This window comes from Aethina tumida, chromosome 4 (genome assembly GCF_024364675.1).
Source record: "Aethina tumida isolate Nest 87 chromosome 4, icAetTumi1.1, whole genome shotgun sequence".
NCBI classification, from domain to species: Eukaryota; Metazoa; Arthropoda; class Insecta; order Coleoptera; family Nitidulidae; genus Aethina; species Aethina tumida.
Genome location: NC_065438.1, coordinates 17,146,211 through 17,168,776, shown reverse-complemented (window position 1 = coordinate 17,168,776; position 22,566 = coordinate 17,146,211). Strand labels below are relative to the sequence as shown.

Here is a 22,566-nt window from a genome sequence, read left to right as displayed (position 1 = left end):
TAAGTTCTGTTATTTATTTATTTGTTTTCAAAGATGCATATGAAAAATATTAAATAACAAAAATTTACTTACATGTGTTGTTTTCGAAATATTTACTCTCTTTTAATTTTATTATTAGTTAATTTTTATTGCATATAATAAGAATAATTTATATAAAGTTTTTAGAGAACAAATTAAAAGTGAAAAGCGTAATATTAAAAAGTCATCGATATTGTAGAAAGCTTTATTGCTTAAAGCTTGTTTGGGATTTATTCCTAATTTAGATTTAATATTTGCAAATTGTACATATGAAAAAATTAGTATTTTATTCATAATTAACTTTTTGATGAGTTAACAATAAAATAGCATTATAAAACTAAAATTTAGCAAAAATTTGGATGTAGTGTCGCGGTTGCCATCTACCGATGGGTAGCGCGGCGAAGTCCGGGCGCCTCCGGTGCGCGAGCTTGCGCACTGAGGTCGTTCGCGAAGCTTTTTGACAGGACTTGAAAATTTCTCAACAACCAGCTTAGATAAGAATTTTCATCGTCGATTTCGACGCGTCCGTACGAATTTCGGTTAGGGGTCCCGGGACCCGGTGCTTCGGCCGATTGTGCACGTTAATCGCGGCCGGTGAAAGTCAAATGTCCCCTACAAATAGATACCGAGTGGTGGCAGAGATACCGAATGTCATCAATAAATTCCCAATCAGTGGCAATGGACGTTGACACTCCAGCCAACGGACCCGGTACATTGAAAAGATGCTCCAGCGCTCCCATGATCAATGAGACGAATGCCATCATGACCACGGCGAACCCATCCACATCGACGGCGAGGTTTGTCTGGTTCACGGGCTCGGAAACGCCTCGTCACCGCACCATACCGATTTGTTTCTGTTTTGCAGGGACCCGCAGCCCTTTAATCTGTTCCACAATCCCGGACAGCCGAGGACGAGGAGGTTCAGCGCCAGTTTCAGCCCAGTTCCAGGATCACCAGTAAGTCAAACAGTCCTAAACAAACTAATCAATAACAATTTTGTTCAGAAAGCTCCTGTTTAAAATTGTTTGTTATTGTAACCTCACTTTATCACTCTCTTAAATAATTTGTGTCAGTAACTATTATTTTATCTAAGTACTTATTTTTTATGATGCATTCTAGTGACTCCTGTGTTTGGTGGTAATGTTTTTATTGAACGAAGACTTCAGTCACACTGAAAAATGAATTGCTCCTCTGTGATGTTAATATTTTACTTCATAAACTTAAAAATTAATATAATTAAATTTAAAAAACAACAACTAAGAGAAAAAAACAAATTAAAAATGTTATTAAGTATTCTAGTCACACATTTTGTTTATTGCAAGTGTCTGATTAACATGGAATTGACTTAAATTACATGGTTATTAAAATTATTAGAATTTTATTGATGGTCAAAAATTTTAATGCTTCCAGCTTTGCTACAGAAAAAAAAAACAAATCCTAAAAGTATCAACTTGAACCATGATAATGATCAGTTTACTTTTAAATATACTTGTTGAAAGCTTTAGATTAACATTAATTGCCTATTAATTTGATGGTTTTATATCTGGTCATTTTAAATAAATCAATACATTCTTAGAAATTGCGTTTTAAAAATGATTTTAAAAAAATTATCAAGTACAATTAAAAACAGCTTTTTATTAAATGTAAATAAAAGTTTTTCATTATCATAAAAGCATAATCTTTGAACACATAGTTACATAATAAAAAAATGAAATCAGCTGATTAACTTAATATATTGTTATTTCATGCAACTTAATCAGGTTTTCTATATCTACAAATTTTTTTGTAAATAGTATGAGCATAGAAAAATTGGAGATTAATCAAATGAAAGTCGTCGTCGTAAAATGTCAAGTATTATTTACGTCTCAACTAAAATCTGATCAACAAACACAATTCCTTGCGTCAGATTCTTCAAAGTTTTGAGGTTTTTGTCCGATTATCTGTGAATATTAGACACAAAACTAAGTATTAAAATAATATTGTTAAATTAGTTTGCTGCTGGCTTATTATCGGCGGACAAAAAATTATAATTTGATCAAATATTCACAACTATTGTATATGTGTAAATGTAAATAATTCAGTTTCAAAACTGATTTGGAAATTTTATTACTCGATGGACTTTTAAATTACGTTGCTGAAATCACATTGTGCGTCCTCTGTTGATAATGAATATCAAATTGTGTCAGTTTTTTTTTTTATGAAGCTTTTTCTGGAAGTGATAAATGTGAACATTAATGTGGAATGTCCAAGTCACATTATTATCTTGTCAAATAATTACCAAAACATTTTTATAATGATTGTCAATTAGTTTACAGTATTAAAATTATAGAATGTTTATGTGTAATGATTTGTTTGTATGACTATTAAGTTGAATTTAAAATATAATTGCTAAAGCCATTTTTATTATGAACAATATTTGGTTAACAGTAAAGTATTTATCAAGAGATTACTTTTAATTTTGATTATGAAAATTAATTCGTCATGTCAAATGTGGGAAAGTTCCGTTGTGAATTATACTTAGACATCAATTAAACTGACTGAAAATAAAATATTTCATTGTGAGCGCCAGAATTTAAAATTATTAGTAATTATTTATATTTACGTTGAATTTTATGGTTATTGTTTTATTTGATAATGTTTTCAAGTGAATGAAAGCATAATTGTATATTTATCTTAATACTGTAAATAAGTACAGTTACTTACATGATGATTGAGTGTTTATTGTTTTGTCTACTTGAACTTGTATTATGTAATTTACTTTGAAATTTACAAAGGTTGCCATTTTTTTAATTTTAACTATTAATATTCATTTTATATACAGGGAATATTATACCTTTTTAAATTCAATTAATTATGCTAAAACTTACATGATGTTTTATTGAAAATAACAAAGTTATTGATGTTTTAATATGCACAAAATTAAACGTAATAATGAACACCCTATATAAAATTTGGGAGTACTAATAATGGCTCCTTATACGATGATGTTTGGTTAACGTGTATGCTAAAAATGATCTTTCCAGCATCAAAATTGGTAACTTTACAGACATTTTTGTTAGGCCATCAGTCTGTCAAAATTTTTGGAAAAAAATTAATAACTCAAAAACTATTAAGTTTAAGTATAGAACGTGGTATAATCATTTTATTTTCAAGTACATGTAGAATTTAAAAATCCACAAATACTTATATTTCATAAATGACATTTGTTTTGTATCTGACAATATTACATTACATTTTTATAACTTCTCTGTTAATAATCATTTTATTTATTGGGAATGCATATACCAATCGGAAAAATTATTAATATTCAATTTAATTATGCTATAATATACATGGTGGATCATTGAAAATAACAAAGTTATTGGTGTTTTAAGATGTCCTAAGTTAAACGTAAATAACGAACACCCTATATAAAATTTAGGAATACCAATAATGGTTCTTTATAGAATGGTCTTTGGCTAACGTATTTGCCAAATATGAATTTTCCAGCATCATAATTGGAGACTTTACAGACATTTTTGTTAGACCATCAATGTGTTAAAACATTTGGAAAGAAAATAACTCAAAAACTATTGGATTTAGATATAGCCATTTCATTTGCAATTAAATATAGAATTTAAAAATTCAAAAGTATACAGGATGTTCTATTGAAAGTAACAAAATTATTGATATTTTAATGGTACAAAATTAAACGTAAATAACGCTCACCCTGTATAGCATCAAAATTGGTGGCTTTAGAGACATTTTAGTTAGACCATCAATCTGTCAAATTGTTTGGAAAAAAATTAATAACTCAAAAACTATTGAGTCTAAGAATAGGACATGGTATAATCAAAAGTGTACAGGATGGTCCATTGAAAGTAACAAAATTGTTGATGTTTTTTAGAAAGAAAATAAGTCTCAATTTAAAAATTGGTGCTTAACTGAAAATAACAGTTGTTTAGTGAAACCTAAAATGAAATTTGTATCAAAATAAATTAGAAAAGTATTTCTAGTCTTGTTATAATTGCTATAAAAATACATTAAAGGTTATATTTTTAATTATTTTAACAAGTTGTTATAATTATGGCAAATTCTAATGATTTAATGATGAATTTGACCATATTTTTATTAGTCTCATTTCCTAAATACACGTTTCATAATGTGTTTGTCGAACCTTTCAAGTAATGGATTTATAACGATTGATGCAATTATCTCAACACAAGTTTTTATGTATTGACAAATTTTTTCATATGTTCTTGTTCACAGGTATCGAATTTGCGCCTGACGCCGCGGATCAACCAGCTGAGACAGGAGGAGCATGCCGATCTCAACAATTCGCGGGAGCTGGCGCACGAGAAGGAGCTGCACCACACGATGCAGATATCCCAGAGCTGGGAGGACCTGAGCATAATGAACGAGACGCACGGCGAACAGAAGATGGCCAAGATGGTGCCGTTGCACGTGAACCTGCCGCCGCACGGTCTCCACTGCAATTCGCCGTCCCCAACTCGTCTCATATCGCCCAACTATCAGTCGCCGACGCGGACGAGGACGTTCATCAGGCGCAGCGCCTCGCCCGTCCTGCGGCCGAGTCCGTTGAGCGCGAAGAGGAAGTTGGACGACGACAAGCTGCTGGACTGTCACATGAGCCCGAGGGCGAAGCGGGTGCACAGTTATTCGGCGTCCGATCGCGGCGGTCTGCTCACCACCACGCCGAACTCGTTGCCGGGCTCGTTGAGTTCGGTGGGAACGCCGGAGTCCCTGTCCAGTGCCGACTCGCCGGGTTTCACGTTCCGGAATGTCGACAGCCCGTCGCCCAGCCGCGCTTTGCCATCGGAACCGATGATTGTTTCGAAGAACGATCACGACATGACGGAGAGTCCGAGCTAATTGGTTTATTGGTTGGAGCACGTCTGTTTGTTCGTTCATTCTTCTCTAATTTATTTAATTGTTTTGTATATATACTCTGATGTGGTTCTTGTGGAATTTTCGAGACCAAACTGCTTGGGAGATTATTGAGGAGGTATAAATAAGCTTGTGGACGCCCCCCCTGTCGAAAGAACACCGCGATTTATTTTTCTAACGTTATTTTCAATTGAAGGGATTGTTTTCGTTTTTGTCCAAAAGCTTTTATTACTAATCCTGGTGTACATATATTTATAATTTTCCAAGTGCATGCCATACAAGTTTTAAATCGTGATCTTCCAATTTTTTGTACAAGCTTATTGTCAGTAACAAGATAGTGCAAGATTATGATGAAGACTAATTTATTTTGCAATATCTGCACTACTAGTTTTGGTGCATGCCAAACCTTTAACATTGTGTAATAACTTTTAGCAATTCTAACGGAATTTCTTTACACGACATAAGAAATATCTAGTCTATAATTGTAATGTTAACATTAATTTAAACATAAAAGACTCTTGAGGTGCTAAAAGGACTGGCTCTCTCACCAGTCATTATTTTTCTTCCCTTATATTTCACTAGTACCTAAGTACTATTTGTAAATTTAATGCCAAAATTAGCCAGAGCAACCACACATTTTTATGACACTGAACTTAAACTGTGGTTGCTGTAATTTCATCCCACTGTTCACCTGGTTTGCAAATTTTGATCGGATTAAATTTGAGCATTCACTGAATGAGTTGAACGAATGCGCCACCAAAAGGGGATCAATTTTGAAATCAGGATGTTCAGTTTTATAAAACACGGTCATTTTAATAACCAATTTTTGATATATACAATCACTCATTTCATCAGTATTTTATTAAACTATAATTTATGTACCAATATAAATGTTTCTAAAATAAAATGAATGTTTACGTTACATATTGCTTTTTTAAAATGACTTTGTTTATGCAGGGTTGGGTTTTAAAACAATGAATTCGACCGATTTAATTTGAAATTATTGCAAAGAAGGGTTTCTTTAACAGTTCAATGTAAAATGCCAACCCTGCCTGATTCATATTTATATCATTCCATGCATCTTAAAATACAGTCCATGAATTGTCCTTTTTTCAGGAATATTAAGTCTTGTTGCAGTTTTTTAAACGTATTTTCTTGTTATAAATGTAACCAACATTTGTATACTGAATGGATACAAAATCTATTAATAATGTTTTATTAAGTTTGAATTTTTCGTGTGAATAATAATCATAGATTGTTAAACGAATGTCTTGCAGTTGTTTTAGTACGAAATTCGACAAATAAAATGAGATGAATACTCGTTATTAAGTTTTATAGAGGGGACTTTTGTTTGACCAATCTATTATGTTGTATATTATTAGCGGTAGTGCCTCATAATCAACTTTTATACATAGATTTATCATACATAGACTGATTTAATTAATTGAATAATTCAGTATCAATATCTGAAAGATTTGTTTTTAGGACACGCACTGAGGTAACGATTTTCAAATACGGAGTAAATGTGTTGCGTTTTTCAAATTTTGAAACTGAATTCAAGAATCTATTCATTTTGTAGTCAGTACAAGCTGGAGTTAAATATTTTCAGTGTAAATAGTTTATCATATTGTTGGCCAATGTAATAAAATATTCTTTAAGCAAGATATTATTTAACAAATATATCGACAATTAAGAACTGGTTGTTTTATTTATTAAAAAAATATATACTTAAAAACTTATATTAAAATACAGTAGAAGTCATAATTATAGTAATGGTTTATTTTGTCCTCTGTGAACTATAAGAACTACATGAAAAATTATAATTCAGCAGTGTCAAGTCGAAGTTAAACAAGAAGAGATGGTAAAAGGTAAGCTAAAAATTTAGAATAGCTGGCTAAGGGGTACTATAAAAACTTGTCCGTGTTCGAGAAACTTGATAGAAAGACATCTTATCATCAACTGAAATTAAACCCAACTGGCCAAGTGGTACTACTAAGAACTTGTCTGTATTCGAGAAACTTGATAGAAAGAAATCTTATCAACAACTGAAATTAAACCCAACTTGGAAGAACTTTCCGAAATTAGCTTAAGGACTATGACTACATGATTAGTGGGTTCTTTTGACCCCAGAGATATAAGAAAAACTAAATTCTCCTTCTACTAAAAATATGAAAACCCAATTTTGACTTGCTTAGAATCACATTTAGTGGACCTACAAGAAAAAATGTAATTTAGCAGAGTCAAATGCAAGTAAAACAAGAAAGAGATGGTCAATGGGGATTCTTTTAACCCCAGAGCTACAAGAAAAACTAAATTCTACTTCTACTAAAAATATGAGAGCCCAATTTTGAGTATCTTAGGATCACTGGACCACAGAACAGTGGGGACAAGCAGTTTTTATTGATAAGTATAAATTTAATTTCTAAAAAATGATGTTTCTGTTTATGTTACATATCCTACAGGGAGATGCTTTAATTTTTCTGGTGTAAGGCCCTTAGACTGATTTATGTACAGGGATATACTAAAACAATTAATTCTATTAATATTAGTTTTTAGAACAGATTTAACGTTTTGAAAAGCTATATAAATGACCTTTACTGTATTTATAATAATCATGGCTTTGTTTAAATTGGACAAATAAAAACCTGATTTTTTTAATGTCTTAAAAAATGTACTTTAAGGCTCAAAGTTCAAATATACGCATTAACTAAAAATATAGTGACTTTGAAGTGATTATTTAAAATGTTTATTATTTGTTTATAGTTGTAAATATTTAAAATACTACTTCATTCAAAAACCTTTGAATTTAAAAATAAAAACACGTTGTAAATGCAAGCGATTTATTTTTAATAACTAAACAACATACATAACTTCGTCTGTTTCCAGTCATTACAAATATAATTATCATTATATACAATCTTTTAATATCTCAACAAAAGCTCCATAGCAATAACTTACAGTAAGCGTGGTTGTGGTACTAATCACTAATAAGAATTATTGGTACTTCACGTTCACGACGACACATTTAAATGGAAGTGCGTTTTATCTATTTATAAATTATCTTGTGTCTTATAATTTATTAAAAGCGTCGCGTTAGCTCCTTATTAAACAGCTCATCTCTCACTATCATATGAACACAATTAAATGACAATTTGATTTCATTTTGTTGAAGCTGTTTAATAATCATCTATGAAATATAAATAATCAACAGACTAAATCTATACAGTTATTTTCGGACGAATGTCCTGTGGTCCCTAAGTCACATTTTATATTAATTTTAAAATCACACAGTTAATTATCGATATGTTTAAATTTAGTAGTTTTAAAATTAATACAAACATCGGATTTGATTATAACAATATAAATTATTTGCTTTAGCATACTTAATGATTTATAGGCACCTTTAGAAACGCTTGGTTCTATGGTTTTATATCAGAACCATTAATTGTGATTGCAGTAAAATAAATAAGTAACTAAATGGTTGTTGTTATAAATTTATTGCAACATTAAATGACACAAACGGGTCTTAAATTTGTATGTGCACTTTGTGTTAATATTGTAGGATCTGCAGAGACTTTCACAAAAGAATTTGTTACACGTTTTTGAACACAAAATCAAAATGAAGATTAATACAAGACGGAATGCATTTATTAATTTGTATGTACAAAAGTCTCGTAAAAGTGTCCGCCACCCTTGATTACTCGTCGTCGATGTACAAATTAAACTATCATTTGGCAATCAGTTTATGTAAAATGAGTGCTGGAATTGTGGCTTTGGTAAAATTCACCTTTATTTTCGACTAGACGCGTCCTGAGAGAATAAAGTATGCAGGAATAGTAAAACATTCATTACCACCGCATTTGTATAAAATAAAGTAAATACAGTCTGCATCAAACGTGTGTGCTCTGCACCACAAACAGAGTCCCGCCAAAACTATCATGTCCCCTTTTTGGCCCACTTGAGGTCGTCGTCCCGCGGCTTCAGACCGGTGAGCGCCTGTATGATCACCTCCAACGCCGACCAGAAGTGCAGCTTCTCCAACGGCCAGTTCAGCCAGCCGGTCGTGATGCAGAAGTAGGTCTCGTGCGGTGCCACGTGATGAATGCGGTGGTGCCTCCTGGGCAGGATCACGTGGTGCTCCTGCAGGAACACCACCCAGGCCGGCAGTCCGAAGTAGGTGTGCGACCATTTGTGGATCTGAAACGGTGAAGTTGGTGAAAACTGCTGACGTTGCGAGGTGATCAGTACCTGGTTAGTCATGGCGACGAATATGGCCAGCAGGAACACGTAACAGTTCCACGTGAACTTCTTCTGGACGTCCTCCTCCGACAGGGTGATGAAGTCCCACACCATCCGGGCCAGGAACGGGATCGTGACCATGAAGTTGTCGCCGTTGGTTTCGATGAAGTCGTGGCGGGTGATCGACGTGGGGTCGATGTGATGTTCGCGGAATGGACGTAAGAAATTCTACAAAAGAAAAAATCGTTTGTGGAGGATAACACCTGTTAGAAAGGACGATCAATTGTTCAAAAGAGTTTAAAATTTTATCGCCCTTACCCGGGTTATCGACACCGGATCGATGGTTTGTGCACGGAATGGACAAAAGTCTTGACAATAACCGTGTTTATTAACGATTTTCTCAATAATAAATTTAAATGGCAACGAAAAAAAGGGGACTGAAATCAAACGACAGCAACTTAATGTGAAAAGTTGCGGTCGACGGATAAATATTTAAGTTTGTATTTAGGCGAAGGGATATTGATTCGTGTTTTGGGACGACTTCTTAAATTGGTCTACAAGGGGAAGGTCTAATCATACACTAAAAAAACACGTCGAAAGTTTCAACGTGTACAATACAATACTTTAAGGTTTCTTCGGTTATTACTTTCTATCCTAATATTTACCTAATATTTCATTACTCTTTTGTAAATTTAATGGTAAAATTTGTCAATAATTGTGATTGCTCATAAATACTAATTTATATCTATATAACTACATCAATTTTAGTACATAACGATCACGACATGACGGAGTTCCTGAGTTAATTAGTGTATCAGTTATTGGAGCATGACTGTTTGTTCGTTCATTCTTCTCTAATTTATTTAATTGTTTTGTATATATACTCTGATGTGATTCTTGTGGGATTTTTGAGACCAAACTGCTTGGGAGATTATTGAGGAGGTATAAATAAGCTTGTGGACGCCCCCCTGTCGAAAGAACACCACGATTTATTTTTCTAACGTTATTTTCAATTGAAGGGATTGTTTTTGTTTTTGTCCAAAAGCTTTTATTACTAATCCTGGTGTACATATATTTATAATTTTCCAAGTGCATGCCATACAAGTTTTAAATCGTGATCCTCCAATTTTTTGTACAAGCTTATTGTCAGTAATAAGAGAGTGCAAGATTATGATGAAGACTAATTTATTTTGCAATATCTGCACTACTAGTTTTGGTGCATGCCAAACCTTTAACATTGTGCAATAACTTTTAGCAATTCTAACGAAATTTCTTTACACGACATAAGAAATATCTAATCTATAATTGTAATGTTAACATTAATTTAAACATAAAAGACTCTTGAGGTGATAAAAGGACTGGCTCTCTCACCAGTCATTATTTTTCTTCTCTTATATTTCACTAGTACCTAAGTACTATTTGTAAATTTAATGCCAAAATTAGCCAGAGCAACCACACATTTTTATGACACTGAACTTAAACTGTGGTTGCTGTAATTTCATCCAACTGCTCATCTGGTTTACAAACTTTGATCGGGTTAAATTTGAGCATTCACTGAATGAGTTGAACGAATGCGCCACCAAAAGGAGATCAATTTTGAAATCAGGATGTTCATAAAACACAGTCATTTTAATAACCAATTTTTGATATATACAATCACTCATTTCATCAGTATTTTATTAATCAATAATTTATGTACCAATATAACTGTTTCTAAAATAAAATGAATGTTTACGTTGCATATTGCTTTTTAAAATGATTTTGTTTATGCAGGATTGGGTTTCAAACATTGAATTTGATTTAAAATTACTTCAAAGAAGAGATTTGTTAACATTTTATTTTATTCTTATAATTTCTAAAATATGTAATAAAATCCTATATTTTTGCTGTAAAATTGTATAATTCATAAATATGAAGAAAATTAAAACCTAAATTTTGTTCATAACTGTGAAGAACACCCAAATGGTTTTAATATTTATCAAATAGAGAATAATTAAGTTAAAAAATAAGTAATAGTATAATTTTATAATCAACGAAGTTTATTATTAAAAACAATAGTAATTTGAATTAACAATTTAATTTATTTTTTGGAGAGATCACAGATTAACTGTCATATAACAATTTTTGAAAAAGTAAATCATAGATAATTATCAAAGAATAATTTTAATTTATTTATTAAATTTTTAGTATAATGGCAACTTTAATTTAATAATATTTAATTGATTTATTAAATTGATATTAAGTATTATAAGCACTATTTTGTAAATTTAAAGCCAAAATTAGCTAGACTATTTTATTTTATTCTCATAATTTGAACTTTCCACAAATGTAATACAACCTTAATTATTCTCAAAATATGTAAGAATTTCCTATATTTTTACAGTAAAATATTGTAATTCATAAATACGAAATAAAATAAAATAAAATAAAATATTTCATAAATATGTCAAACATAACCTTACCTAACCTTCAGTCATAAATTTGTCACCGCGAATCTTATTGAAACGTTTCACAAATATCAAAAATCGCAACTTGTCCCCTTCTCCTGCCTAAAACAGCGATTCTAGGAAAAACAATTGAATATCGCCGCTCATTATAAAATGCACAGCTTACTTATCAGGTACAATTCTTTTCCTCCTTCTCTAACTCTCATGAACATATTTACTCTTTTACTTACACTTGCAGGGACAAATACAAAAAAATTAATTTCGATTCGAATAGAGAGAATTCAGTCTTCACATATTTTAGGTTCAGTCACAAATCAACGCTCGAGAACTATTAAAAATTAAAAATAAGAGAATTATCAAAAGGAAAACCGTAAGTTGCATAAAAGCTTTTATCAATTATTAATCAATATCTTATTGTCAGTGTAAACTTGTAGTTTGACTTTTGGGGCTGTGATGTCAACACATGACAATTTTTGCAAAAGTAAATAATCGATAATTATCAACGAATAGTTTTCCTATAATTACAAAAGATTCTGTCGTTAACAAAGTACATTAAATAAAACAAAATTAATTTTATTTATAGATGTTTACTTTAATATCGTGTAATAGTGTCAAACCACTAAAGAAATCTTAATGCGTTTTACACGTTGAAACTGTTGAAACGAGGTGGTTTTTTACTGTTTGTTTAAACCCTACCTTTGTTGATCAATTTAAGAAGTTTTTTCACAAATAATTTGTTATATTTCACTAGAATCTAAGCACTATTTTGTAAATTTAATACCACATTGTTTCATGACACTGAACTTTTTTTTCCTTATGATTTAAACTTTCTATAAGTGTAATATGACCATAAATTATTAATATTATTATTCTAAAAATATGTAAAAAATTCTTATATTTTTACTGTAAAATAAATGTGTATTTCATAAAGATGGAAAAAATAAAATATTTGATAAATATGCCAAACATAACCTAATCTAACTGTCAAACAATAATTGTCACCGCGAATCTTATTGAAACGTATTACAAATATCAAAAATCGCAACTTTTCCCCTTCTCCTGCCCAAAACAGCGATTCTAGGAAAAACAATTGAATATTGCTGCCCATGATAAAATGCACAGCTTACTTAGCAGAGGCAATTCATTCCCTCCTTCTCTAACTCTCATGAATATATTTCTTTCTCTTTTACACTTGCAGGAACGAACACAAAAAAATTAATTTCGATTGAAATAGAGAGAATTCAGTCTTCATATATTTTTGGCACGATCACGAATCAACGTTTGAGAACTGTCAAAATAACCACTATAAAATTAAAAACATAATATTATTAAAATGTAAACCGTAAGTCGTATAAATTAATATCTTATTGTTAGTGTAACCTGTAGTTGAAATGTATAATATATATAATGATACCTCTAATGTTTAATTGACTGATAGAAGTTTTCCTTAATTATAAAAGATTCTTTTGTTAAAAAAGTACATTAAATAAAACAAAACTCATTTTATTAATAGTAGTTTACTTTAATTGTTGATCAATTTGAGAAATTCTTTCAAAACTCTAATCAATACACCTTCGTTTAAATTCAAACATTAATATTTATTTACACGAGTCTAATGATTAATGATGATTAAAATTAGTAGTTTTATAACTGAGTAAATTACCAATTTGTCACAATAATGACCAATGGGTATTCTAATTTTTAAAGTAATTCTTTAATTATGTTATCTACTTTAAACGGCCCCAGAATATTTAAACAAAAATTGGTATTAATATACTAAAATTAAATGTAAAAAAATAAATCACCCCTTCCAGAAATCGTAGAAACCGAAACTGTGCAGTCTTATTGGTCGACGGCGAACAAATGAACTATTGTAGTTTAAACGTAATTTGATGCGTTAGGACGCGTCCGCCAATTATTCGGTTTTTCAACAATTTCTATGAATTCTTTTATTGTGGTGACATTGTAAATGCTTCGTGCGGTGTTGAAACTTCCTTTGACTAATTTGTGTAATATTAGAGGTAAGATTTTATGAAAATATGAGTGATTTCTGATATGTTAAGACAGTTTGTTAGGTTAGTGTAGAAGTCAATTTTATTTTGATATTAAACATTGTCATTACAATTATACTAAACAACAATCATTTTTTAATTCATTAAACCGATTATCTAAGTATAATTTTAATAAATAAAACGAAAATTGTAAACGTGAGTCCACACAGTTTTATAGTTGGCTATGAATTTAATATGGCGGCAACAGACAACACCGAAAATGTTCAAATAATAATTTTACAGTAATTCGATTCTATTCGTTTCAAAATCCGAATTTTGCTTGGTTATGCAAGAGAGAAGAGAAAGAAGAACTAGATGCAGGATGGAATAAGAGGTAGGTGGTGTCAAGTAAGAGGTCCTTTTAGAGAGTAGAGGGGGTAAAAATAGGATTTTTGTAGTTTGAGAAATATTTTAACGTGGTTATAGCGATAATTATTTTTCATTTTTAGTTTCATGTTATATTTAAATATTTTACATATTTATCACACTAATTTACAACAAAACACTAATTTACAGCAAAAATACTGATTTTTTTTTATATATATAGTGTGGCCCTGTTAAAAGTGGGACACCCCTATAAAATTTGTATTTTTTGTTCGATTTTAACAAATTTTTCTTTGAAATATAAAGCTGAAAATTTTACTTATTTATTATATTAATTTATAACAAAATACTAATTTACAACAATAATACAGAGTTATTTTATATACAGTGTGGCCCTTTTAAAAGTGGGGAACCCCCATAAAATTGTATTTTTTGTCCGATTTTAACAAACTTTTTTTTTCAGTTATAAAGATGATATTTTTACTTATTTATTACACTAATTTACAACAAAAATACAGAATTTTTTTATATACAATGTGGCCTTTTTTAAAGTGAAGCACCCCATAAAATTTGTAATTTTGTTCCGATTTTAACAAACTTTTTTTTTAGTTATAAAGCATGAAAATTTCACTTATTTATTACACTATTTTACAACAAAATACTAATTTACAACAAAAAATACAGATTTTTTTATATATAGTGTGGCCCTGTTAAAAGTGGGGTACCCCCATAAAATTGGTATTTTTTGTCCGATTTTAACAAATTTTTCTTTGAATTATAAAGCTGAAAATTTTACTTTATTATACTAATTTATAACAAAATACTAATTTACAACAATAATACAGAGTTATTTTATATACAGTGTGGCCCTTTTGAAAGTGGGACACCCCCATAAAATTTTTATTTTTTGTCCGATTTTAAGAAACTTTTTTTTCAGTTATAAATCATGATAATTTTACTTATTTATTACACTAATTTATAACAAAAATACAGAATTTTTTTATATACAGTGTGATCCTTTTAATAGTGAGAAGCCCCCATAAAATTTGTAATTTTTGTCCGATTTTAACAAACTTTTCTTTAGTTATAAAGCATTAAAATTTTACTTATTTATTACATTATTTTACAATAAAACAATACATACAATATACCGTGTGGCCTTTTAAAAGTGAGACACCCCCATAAAATTTGTATTTTTTGTTTGATTTTCACAAACTTTTTTTCAATTGTAAAGCATGAAAATATCTACCTATAGATAAAATGTCTCATTTCTGGGCTCAAAACAAAAACCTTTACTATAAAAAATCTACACCAATATAAAGCAAAATATTTGCATATTTATTTATAATCTTGCGAAGATGTTAAAAATCATCAAAATAATCTTTTAGTTACAAAACTACTAATTTTAATTATCATTAATCATTAGAATCATTTACACGATTCTAATGAAATATTTGAATTTAAACGAAGGTTTATTGATTAGTGTTTTGGAAGAACTTCTCAAATTGATCAACAAGGGGAGGGTTTAAGCACACAATAAAAAAAAACCACCTCGTTTTAACAGTTTCAACGTACAGAACGCATTAAGGTTTCTTTTGTGGTTTGATACTATTCCACGATATTAAAGTAAACAACTATTGATAAAATGAGTTTTGTTTTATTTAATATACTTTGTTAACAAAAGAATCTTTTATAATTTTTAGAAAATTACTATCAGTCAATTAAACAGTAGAGTTATTTATATTTAAAATTTAATAAATAAATTAAAATTATTCTTTGTTAATTAACGATGATTTACTTTTTTAAAAACTGTCAAATGACACAGTTAGTCTGTGATCTCTCCAAAAAATAAATTAATTTAAATTACTATTGTTTTTGATAATAAAAGTATATTGTTATTTCGTTTTAACTTAATTATTTTCTATTTGATAAAACACTTTGGTGGTTCTTCACAGATGTGAATATAATCTAATAACAAATTTATGTTAATTTTAAATTAAATGTCATGCAAAACCTTTGAAATCAAGTGTATTTACTAACGTGACTGGTTGTTTAAATTGAAAAATTCTGTGACTGTAAAAACGCCTTGTTTCTCAGTACTCAGTGTTTTAAAGCTGACTCAAAATACATAACAATTTGCCATGCTAGATTAGACAATACCACAAATGACTCAACCAGTAAAAACCAGAACAGGTAAACTTTAATACGAAAACGTTTCCTGTCCAACTGTAATTTGTCGATGTAAAACCACAGTTCATTGTCAATTTCAATATTAAAACGGTACATTAATCCCATCCCAAACGGCAGCACCGAACCCATTGATCACCTGACAAAGGGTCGAGTCGTTTGTGCGACCTCAAGTCTCAGATCGCAATCGGACATGCCAAGTCGCCCGAAGAAACTTTATGATGTAATTGCCATCTAATTCGCAAACGGGGGGACCGGTGCAAATTATCGCCACCCCCTACCTACCGCCCGGGGGCGGCGAGCGGTTCAATAAACTCACCTTTCCGATGACCGGCAGCTCGATGGAGCCCCAAGTGTCCGCGGCCCAGTGCACGAACCCCGAACCGAAGTCGGCGGTCACGATGCCGCAGAACGCCGCCACCATGATCGTGCTGAGGTTCTGCAGCTTTATGTGGAACACTATGAACACCAGGTTGACGGCCATCAGCGTCAGGCATATCGCCACGCATATGCATTCCTGGGTGCGTTTCCCTGGAGAAAAAGGAAAAACAAATGAATCACGATCGCAGACAATTTACGTCTCGGTTTGATCGGGTGATTTTGATTGCTGAAAGTTTTATTGGTATCGATTTTAACTCGGTAACCCACTTATCAACAGTTTAACCTTAGATATAGGGGCTGGCCTTCGGATATATTTTTTTTTGAATTACTTTGAGTTTTAAAAAACTTGAAGTCTGGAGAAAATTGAACCTAGTCCAGACTCAAGATATCTTTATCCGTGTCCACCGTAGGAAGTACTAACAAGTGGGTGGGCCTATGCTTGAAACCTAGTTCAATTCAATCAGTCCATTTCAAAAGTTTCAAAAGTTAAGAATAGATATGTATCTTCTCTATCTAGATTCTGGATCTAAGTATCCATATACAAATTGGATCAGGAACTTTCAGAAGTTCAGAACATAAACCAATTTATGAAAATGCTTTAGTTGGTAATACATCAATAATATTAATATTAGCATCCTATACTATTAAAAATTCTTGTATTAGGATTCTCTAAGTGATTTTGAGTAAAGGATATTATTAGATTTTGCTGATTCACTGAAAATTTTAATATTGTGATTTTAAAAATATCACCAGTTTGTATACAAAGTGATTCACCAAATTTAGTCATTAGAAGTTTATAGAGAACGAAGAAATATTTTGATTTGAAATTTTTATATTTTCAATGGAACACCTTGTATATTTTTGAATTTTGAAAGTTCATTTTTGTCATACACGTTAATTAAGGTTCATCCTATAAGGAGCCATTATTAGTACTTCCAAATTTTATTTGTTTAATTATTTTTGGTATTTATTTTGTTTTTCTTATGTCTGACTTTCTGAAATAACAAATTAATATGTATAATAAAATAACTGTAAGAATCCTTATTACAAAGTTATTTTTCTAATACATCTAAAGATTATTTATAGATTGCTTTTAAAAATATCAGTTCGTATACAGGGTGATGCACCTAATTTATTCATTAGAAATTTATGGAGCACGAAAAAATATTTTGATTTGAAATTTTTATGTTATTTTCAATGGAACCTTGTATATTTTTGAATTTTTAAATTCAATTCAAATTTAAAATTGCAAATAAAATGGCTATATTATGTCCTATGCCTAAACTCAATAGTTTTTGAGTTATTAATTTATTTCCAAAATTTTTGACAGATTGATGGTTCAACTAAAATGTTTGAAAGACATCAATTTTGACGTTGGAAAGTTCATTTTTGTCATACATGTTAATTAAGGCCCATCCTATAAGGAGCCATTATTAGTACTCCCAAATTTTATTTTTGTTTTAATATTTTTGGTACTTATTTTGTTTATTTGTCTGACTTTGGAATAAAAAATTAATATGTATAATAAAATAATTGTAAGAATCTTTATTACAGAGTTATTTTTATAAAAACATCTAAAGCTTATTTATAGATTGATTTTAAAAACAGCACCAGTTCGTATACAGGGTGATTCACCTAATTTATTCATTAGAAGTTTATGGAGAACGAAGAAATATTTTGATTTGAAATTTTTATGTTATTTTCAATGGAACACTTTGTATATTTTTGAATTTTTAAATTCTATAAGTAATTGCAAATAAAATGGCTGTATTATGTCCTATGCCTAAACTCAATAGTTTTTGAGTTATTAATTTATTTCCAAAATTTTTGACAGATTGATGGTTCAACTAAAATGTTTGAAAGACATGAATTTTGACGTTGGAAAGTTCATTTTTGTCATACATGTTAATTAAGGCCCATCCTATATGGAGCCATTATTAGTACTCCCAAATTTTATTTTTGTTTTAATAATTTTGGTACTTATTTTGTTTATTTGTCTGACTTTGGAATAAAAAATTAATATGTATAATAAAATAATTGTAAGAATCTTTATTACAGAGTTATTTTTATAAAAACGTCTAAAGTTTATTTATAGATTGATTTTAAAAACAGCAGCAGTTCGTATACAGAGTGATTCACCTAATTTATTCATTAGAAGTTTATGGAGCACGAAAAAATATTTTGATTTGAAATTTTTATGTTATTTTCAATGGAACACCTTGTATATTTTTGAATTTTTAAATTCTATATGTAATTGCAAATAAAATGGCTATATCATGTCCTATGCCTAAACTCAATAGTTTTTCGGTTATTAATTTCTTTCCAAAATTTTTGACAGATTGATGGTCTAACTAAAATGTTTGTAAAGTCATCAATTTTAACAATGGAAAGCTCATATTTGTTATAACCTTTAATCAAGGACTATCCTATAAGGAACCATTATTAGTACTCCAAAATTTTATTTATTTTATTATTTTTGGTATTTATTTTGTTTTTTCTTGCCTGACTTTCTGGAATAAAGAATTAATATGTATATTAAAATAACTACAAGAACCTTATTACAAAGTTATTTTTATAAAAACTTCTAAAATGTATTTATTGAATTATTTTATATTATACTATACAATAACTGGAAAAATCTTTTAAACAAAGATATTTCTTAATTGTTTAAAAATATCTTCAAATTATTTAGACAAAATGAGAAGATACAGTAAAGGAAATTTTTAACAAAGCTATTTGTAATTTGTTTGAAAATTTGATAAGCTTATTTATGGAACATAGAAAGATAATTTCTTTAATTATTACGTATAATAAAATAACTATAAAAATGCTTATTACAAAGTTATTTCTAAATTTTATAAAAACTTGTGAATTTTATTTATAGAATATGAACAATGATTTTTCTAGAATAAATAATTATTTTATATTATATTGTAAAACAACTGAAAAATCTTTTAAACAAAGATATTTGCTAATTGTTTAAAAACTTCTTCAGTTTATTTAGGCACAATGAGAACAAAGTAACAATATGTACAATGAGGGATATTTATAACAAAGGTATTTCTAATTTATTTTAAACTTTGATAAGCATAGAAAGACAATTTTTTTAAGAGTGTATATAATAAAATAATTTGAAGAACGTTTATAATGAAGTTATTTATAAATTGTTAACAGTACTTGTTAAGTTTGTTTATAGAAAATAATTAATAAGTAGACTTGTGTTATTTTATATTGTTGGTAATTTTTTTAAATTATTTTTGAAATAAAAAATTATTATGTATAATAGAAAAAGTATAAAAATCCTTATTACAAAACTATTTTTAAATATTATATAAATTAATTTTTAATTAATTATTAAGTGGATATTTTTATATTATTTTGTTTGTTTTGTATTAATTGAAATATGTTAAAGAATTATCGTTTTGTCATTAAATTGATTTTCCAACCTTTGTTGTACTTAAACAAAATGATTATTTTTACAGAAAATTAAATATTTAATAGTTTCAAGTAAATTACAAATTTTTTTTCCAAAGCAAAAACAATTAGAACAGTAGCTATAGTTATTAACTTTGCATATTACAACTCACAGCATTACTAATACGTATAGTAATTGTCAGAAATTATTTATGTTTATACATTCTTCATACCTAAAAATAAAACATTGCATAAACCTCCTTTTAAAAAACAAACATCTACGCACCAAACAGTGCGATAATCATTGTTATATAATAAAACAAATGTGCTGTGTCCTTAAATTTCCTGGTCCCCGGGGCCGTTTAAAAACGCGTGCGAATTTTTAATTAACTAATAGACCTCTAATTAATAATTAATTAGGCTGGCATTTTAATGCGTTTATTTATATCGCTCATCGCCCATTATTTCACACTTGTGCCAAATTGTTTTTGCGGGGGATGAACCGGGGCTAACGAAATCTGACTATCTCGTGTTAACTTATTTTATTGTGGGTGGATTGTGTTTGTCGGTTAAGTTTTTCTGATGCAAACAAGTTTCCGTCTTTGTCTGTATTGATTCGGGACGTGAAATACAAATGCGATGCTTATTTGTTCAAGTATCTAGTTGTTTTTTTTTTAAATAATATCACTTGGCACATCGATTTTTCATTAGCCTTAATTTTTGTCATCACCATTATATTAATGACGCTTGGTTAATAAGTTTTAAATTGGACAACATACAAATTATGCGGGTGAAGCAATTTAATGGAGGCACTCTGCGGTATTGGTTTTAAACAAAATAATTAACAGAGCGTGTTTTTTTTTTAAAAAAAGGTTATTTCGGTAATCATGAATGACCAGATACTTGAAGAAAATGTCATACACGATATTAATAGTGAAGGTGTTCTATTTTTGGCACAGACGTATAAATAACTCGGTCGCACGTAGTTTCAAAGCATTTCCTCTTATTAATTTTGACACCTTACAACAATGACAAAGGGATTGTCTAAAATGTAATTGAAACGTTGACGAATCTATAAGTACGAGGGCAGTCCCAAAAGTGGAAGACTAAACAAGAAAAATGGAAAAATTGAGAAAGAAATTTATATTTTACTACAATACATTTTTCCCAGCAATGTTAAATATCTTCTGTATCCTGTATACAGGGTGATTCATTTAACATATTCGCTAAAAGTTTGTTGAGAAGAGAAAAAGGTACTAATTTAAAATGTTTACAGTAATTATAACTTAATTTTTACTACTTTCTTAACTTATTTTGCACTAAATTTCATTTCCGGTTTCCTTTTCTATTTTCAATAGAACACCCTGTATAATTTTGAAATTTTAAATTCAAAATGCAATTGCAAATAAAATGGGTATATCAAGTCCTATACCTAAATTCAATTATTTTTTTGTTACTAAATTGTTTTCACACAAATTGTCTGTAAAGCCACTAATTTAGATGACGAGATGTTCATTTTTAGCATACACGTAAACTAAGAGGAGTCTTTTTATAAGGAGCTATACAAATATAAACAAAATAATTATAAAATATAAGACACAAATCCAGTTAATAATTACTATTATTTTTTTCAAACTTCCCTAAACAAATCTAACAAGTTTTAATAAATATTGGAAATAATGTTTTACGAAGAATTTTATTAGTTATTTAAATAAGAAAATAACTTTGTTTCAAACGACTTTTCATATATTTATAAATATTTTATAGACAAAATCAAATTTCTCCTTTGATGTTTCTTGAACAAATTTTTATTTTTCTACAAAACGTTTTTCCCAGCAATGTTCAAAAGGTTCGATATCCTGTATACAGGGTGATTCATTTAATTTCTTCACTAAAAGTGTGTCCAGAAGAGAAAAAGGTACTAATTTAAAATCTTTACAGTAATTACAACTTGACTTTAACTACTACTTTCTTAACTTATTTTGCACTAAATTTCATTTCCGGTTTCCTTTTTTATTTTCAATAGAACACCCTGTATATTTTTGAAATTTTAAATTCAAAATGCAATTGCAAATAAAATGGGTATAACAAGTCCTATATCTAAATTCAATTATTTTTTTGTTACTAAATTGTTTTCACACAAATTATCTGTAAAGCCACTAATTTAGATGACGAGATGTTCATTTTTAGCATACACGTAAACTAAGTGCCTTTTTATAAGGAGCTATACAAATATAAACAAAATAATTATAAAATATAAAGACACAAATCCAGTTAATAATTACTATTATTTTCTTCAAACTTCCCCAAACAAATCTAACAAGTTTTAATAAATATTGGAAATAATGTTTTACGAACAATTTTATTAGTTATTTAAATAAGAAAATAACTTTGTTACAAACGACTTTTCATATATTTATAAATATTTTATAGACAAAATCAAATTTCTCCTTTGAAGTTTCTTGAACAAATTTTTATTTTTCTACAAAACATTTTTCCCAACAATGTTCAAAAGCTTCGATATCCTGTATACAGGGTGATTCATTTAATATCTTCACTAAAAGTGTGTCCAGAAGAGAAAAAGGTACTAATTTAAAATTTTTACAGTAATTATAACT

The 22,566-nt window shown here is 29.3% G+C and overlaps 2 protein-coding genes across 3 annotated transcripts in view; one reads left to right on the top strand and one right to left on the bottom strand.

Moving 5' to 3' along the window:
* Positions 1 to 454: 454 nt before the first annotated feature.
* Positions 455 to 10,194, top strand: LOC109605492 (P2R1A-PPP2R2A-interacting phosphatase regulator 1). 2 transcript variants are annotated; one of them, XR_007547789.1, is made up of 4 exons: positions 455 to 815; positions 884 to 974; positions 4,267 to 5,023; positions 10,087 to 10,194. XR_007547789.1 is itself a non-coding variant. In XM_020022084.2 (3 exons), the coding sequence occupies exons 1-3, from the start codon at positions 667 to 669 to the stop codon at positions 4,888 to 4,890; spliced, it is 864 nt and encodes a 287-aa protein (XP_019877643.1). In that variant the 5' UTR covers positions 455 to 666; the 3' UTR covers positions 4,891 to 6,601. The 2 variants fall into 2 exon arrangements, 1 of the variants encoding a protein (XP_019877643.1); XM_020022084.2 differs by lacking the exon at positions 10,087 to 10,194 and having other exon boundaries at positions 4,267 to 6,601.
* The window catches only part of LOC109605491 (plasmanylethanolamine desaturase), a 42,289-nt gene continuing 27,451 nt past the window's right edge, over positions 7,729 to 22,566 (bottom strand). Inside the window, exons 2-4 of the mRNA XM_049965921.1 lie at positions 16,473 to 16,684; positions 9,154 to 9,372; positions 7,729 to 9,102 (exon numbers count right to left, since the gene is read on the bottom strand). Coding sequence (XP_049821878.1) covers positions 8,842 to 9,102; positions 9,154 to 9,372; positions 16,473 to 16,684 — 692 coding nt within the window. The 3' untranslated portion in view covers positions 7,729 to 8,841. The remainder of the gene's footprint in view (positions 9,103 to 9,153; positions 9,373 to 16,472; positions 16,685 to 22,566) is intronic.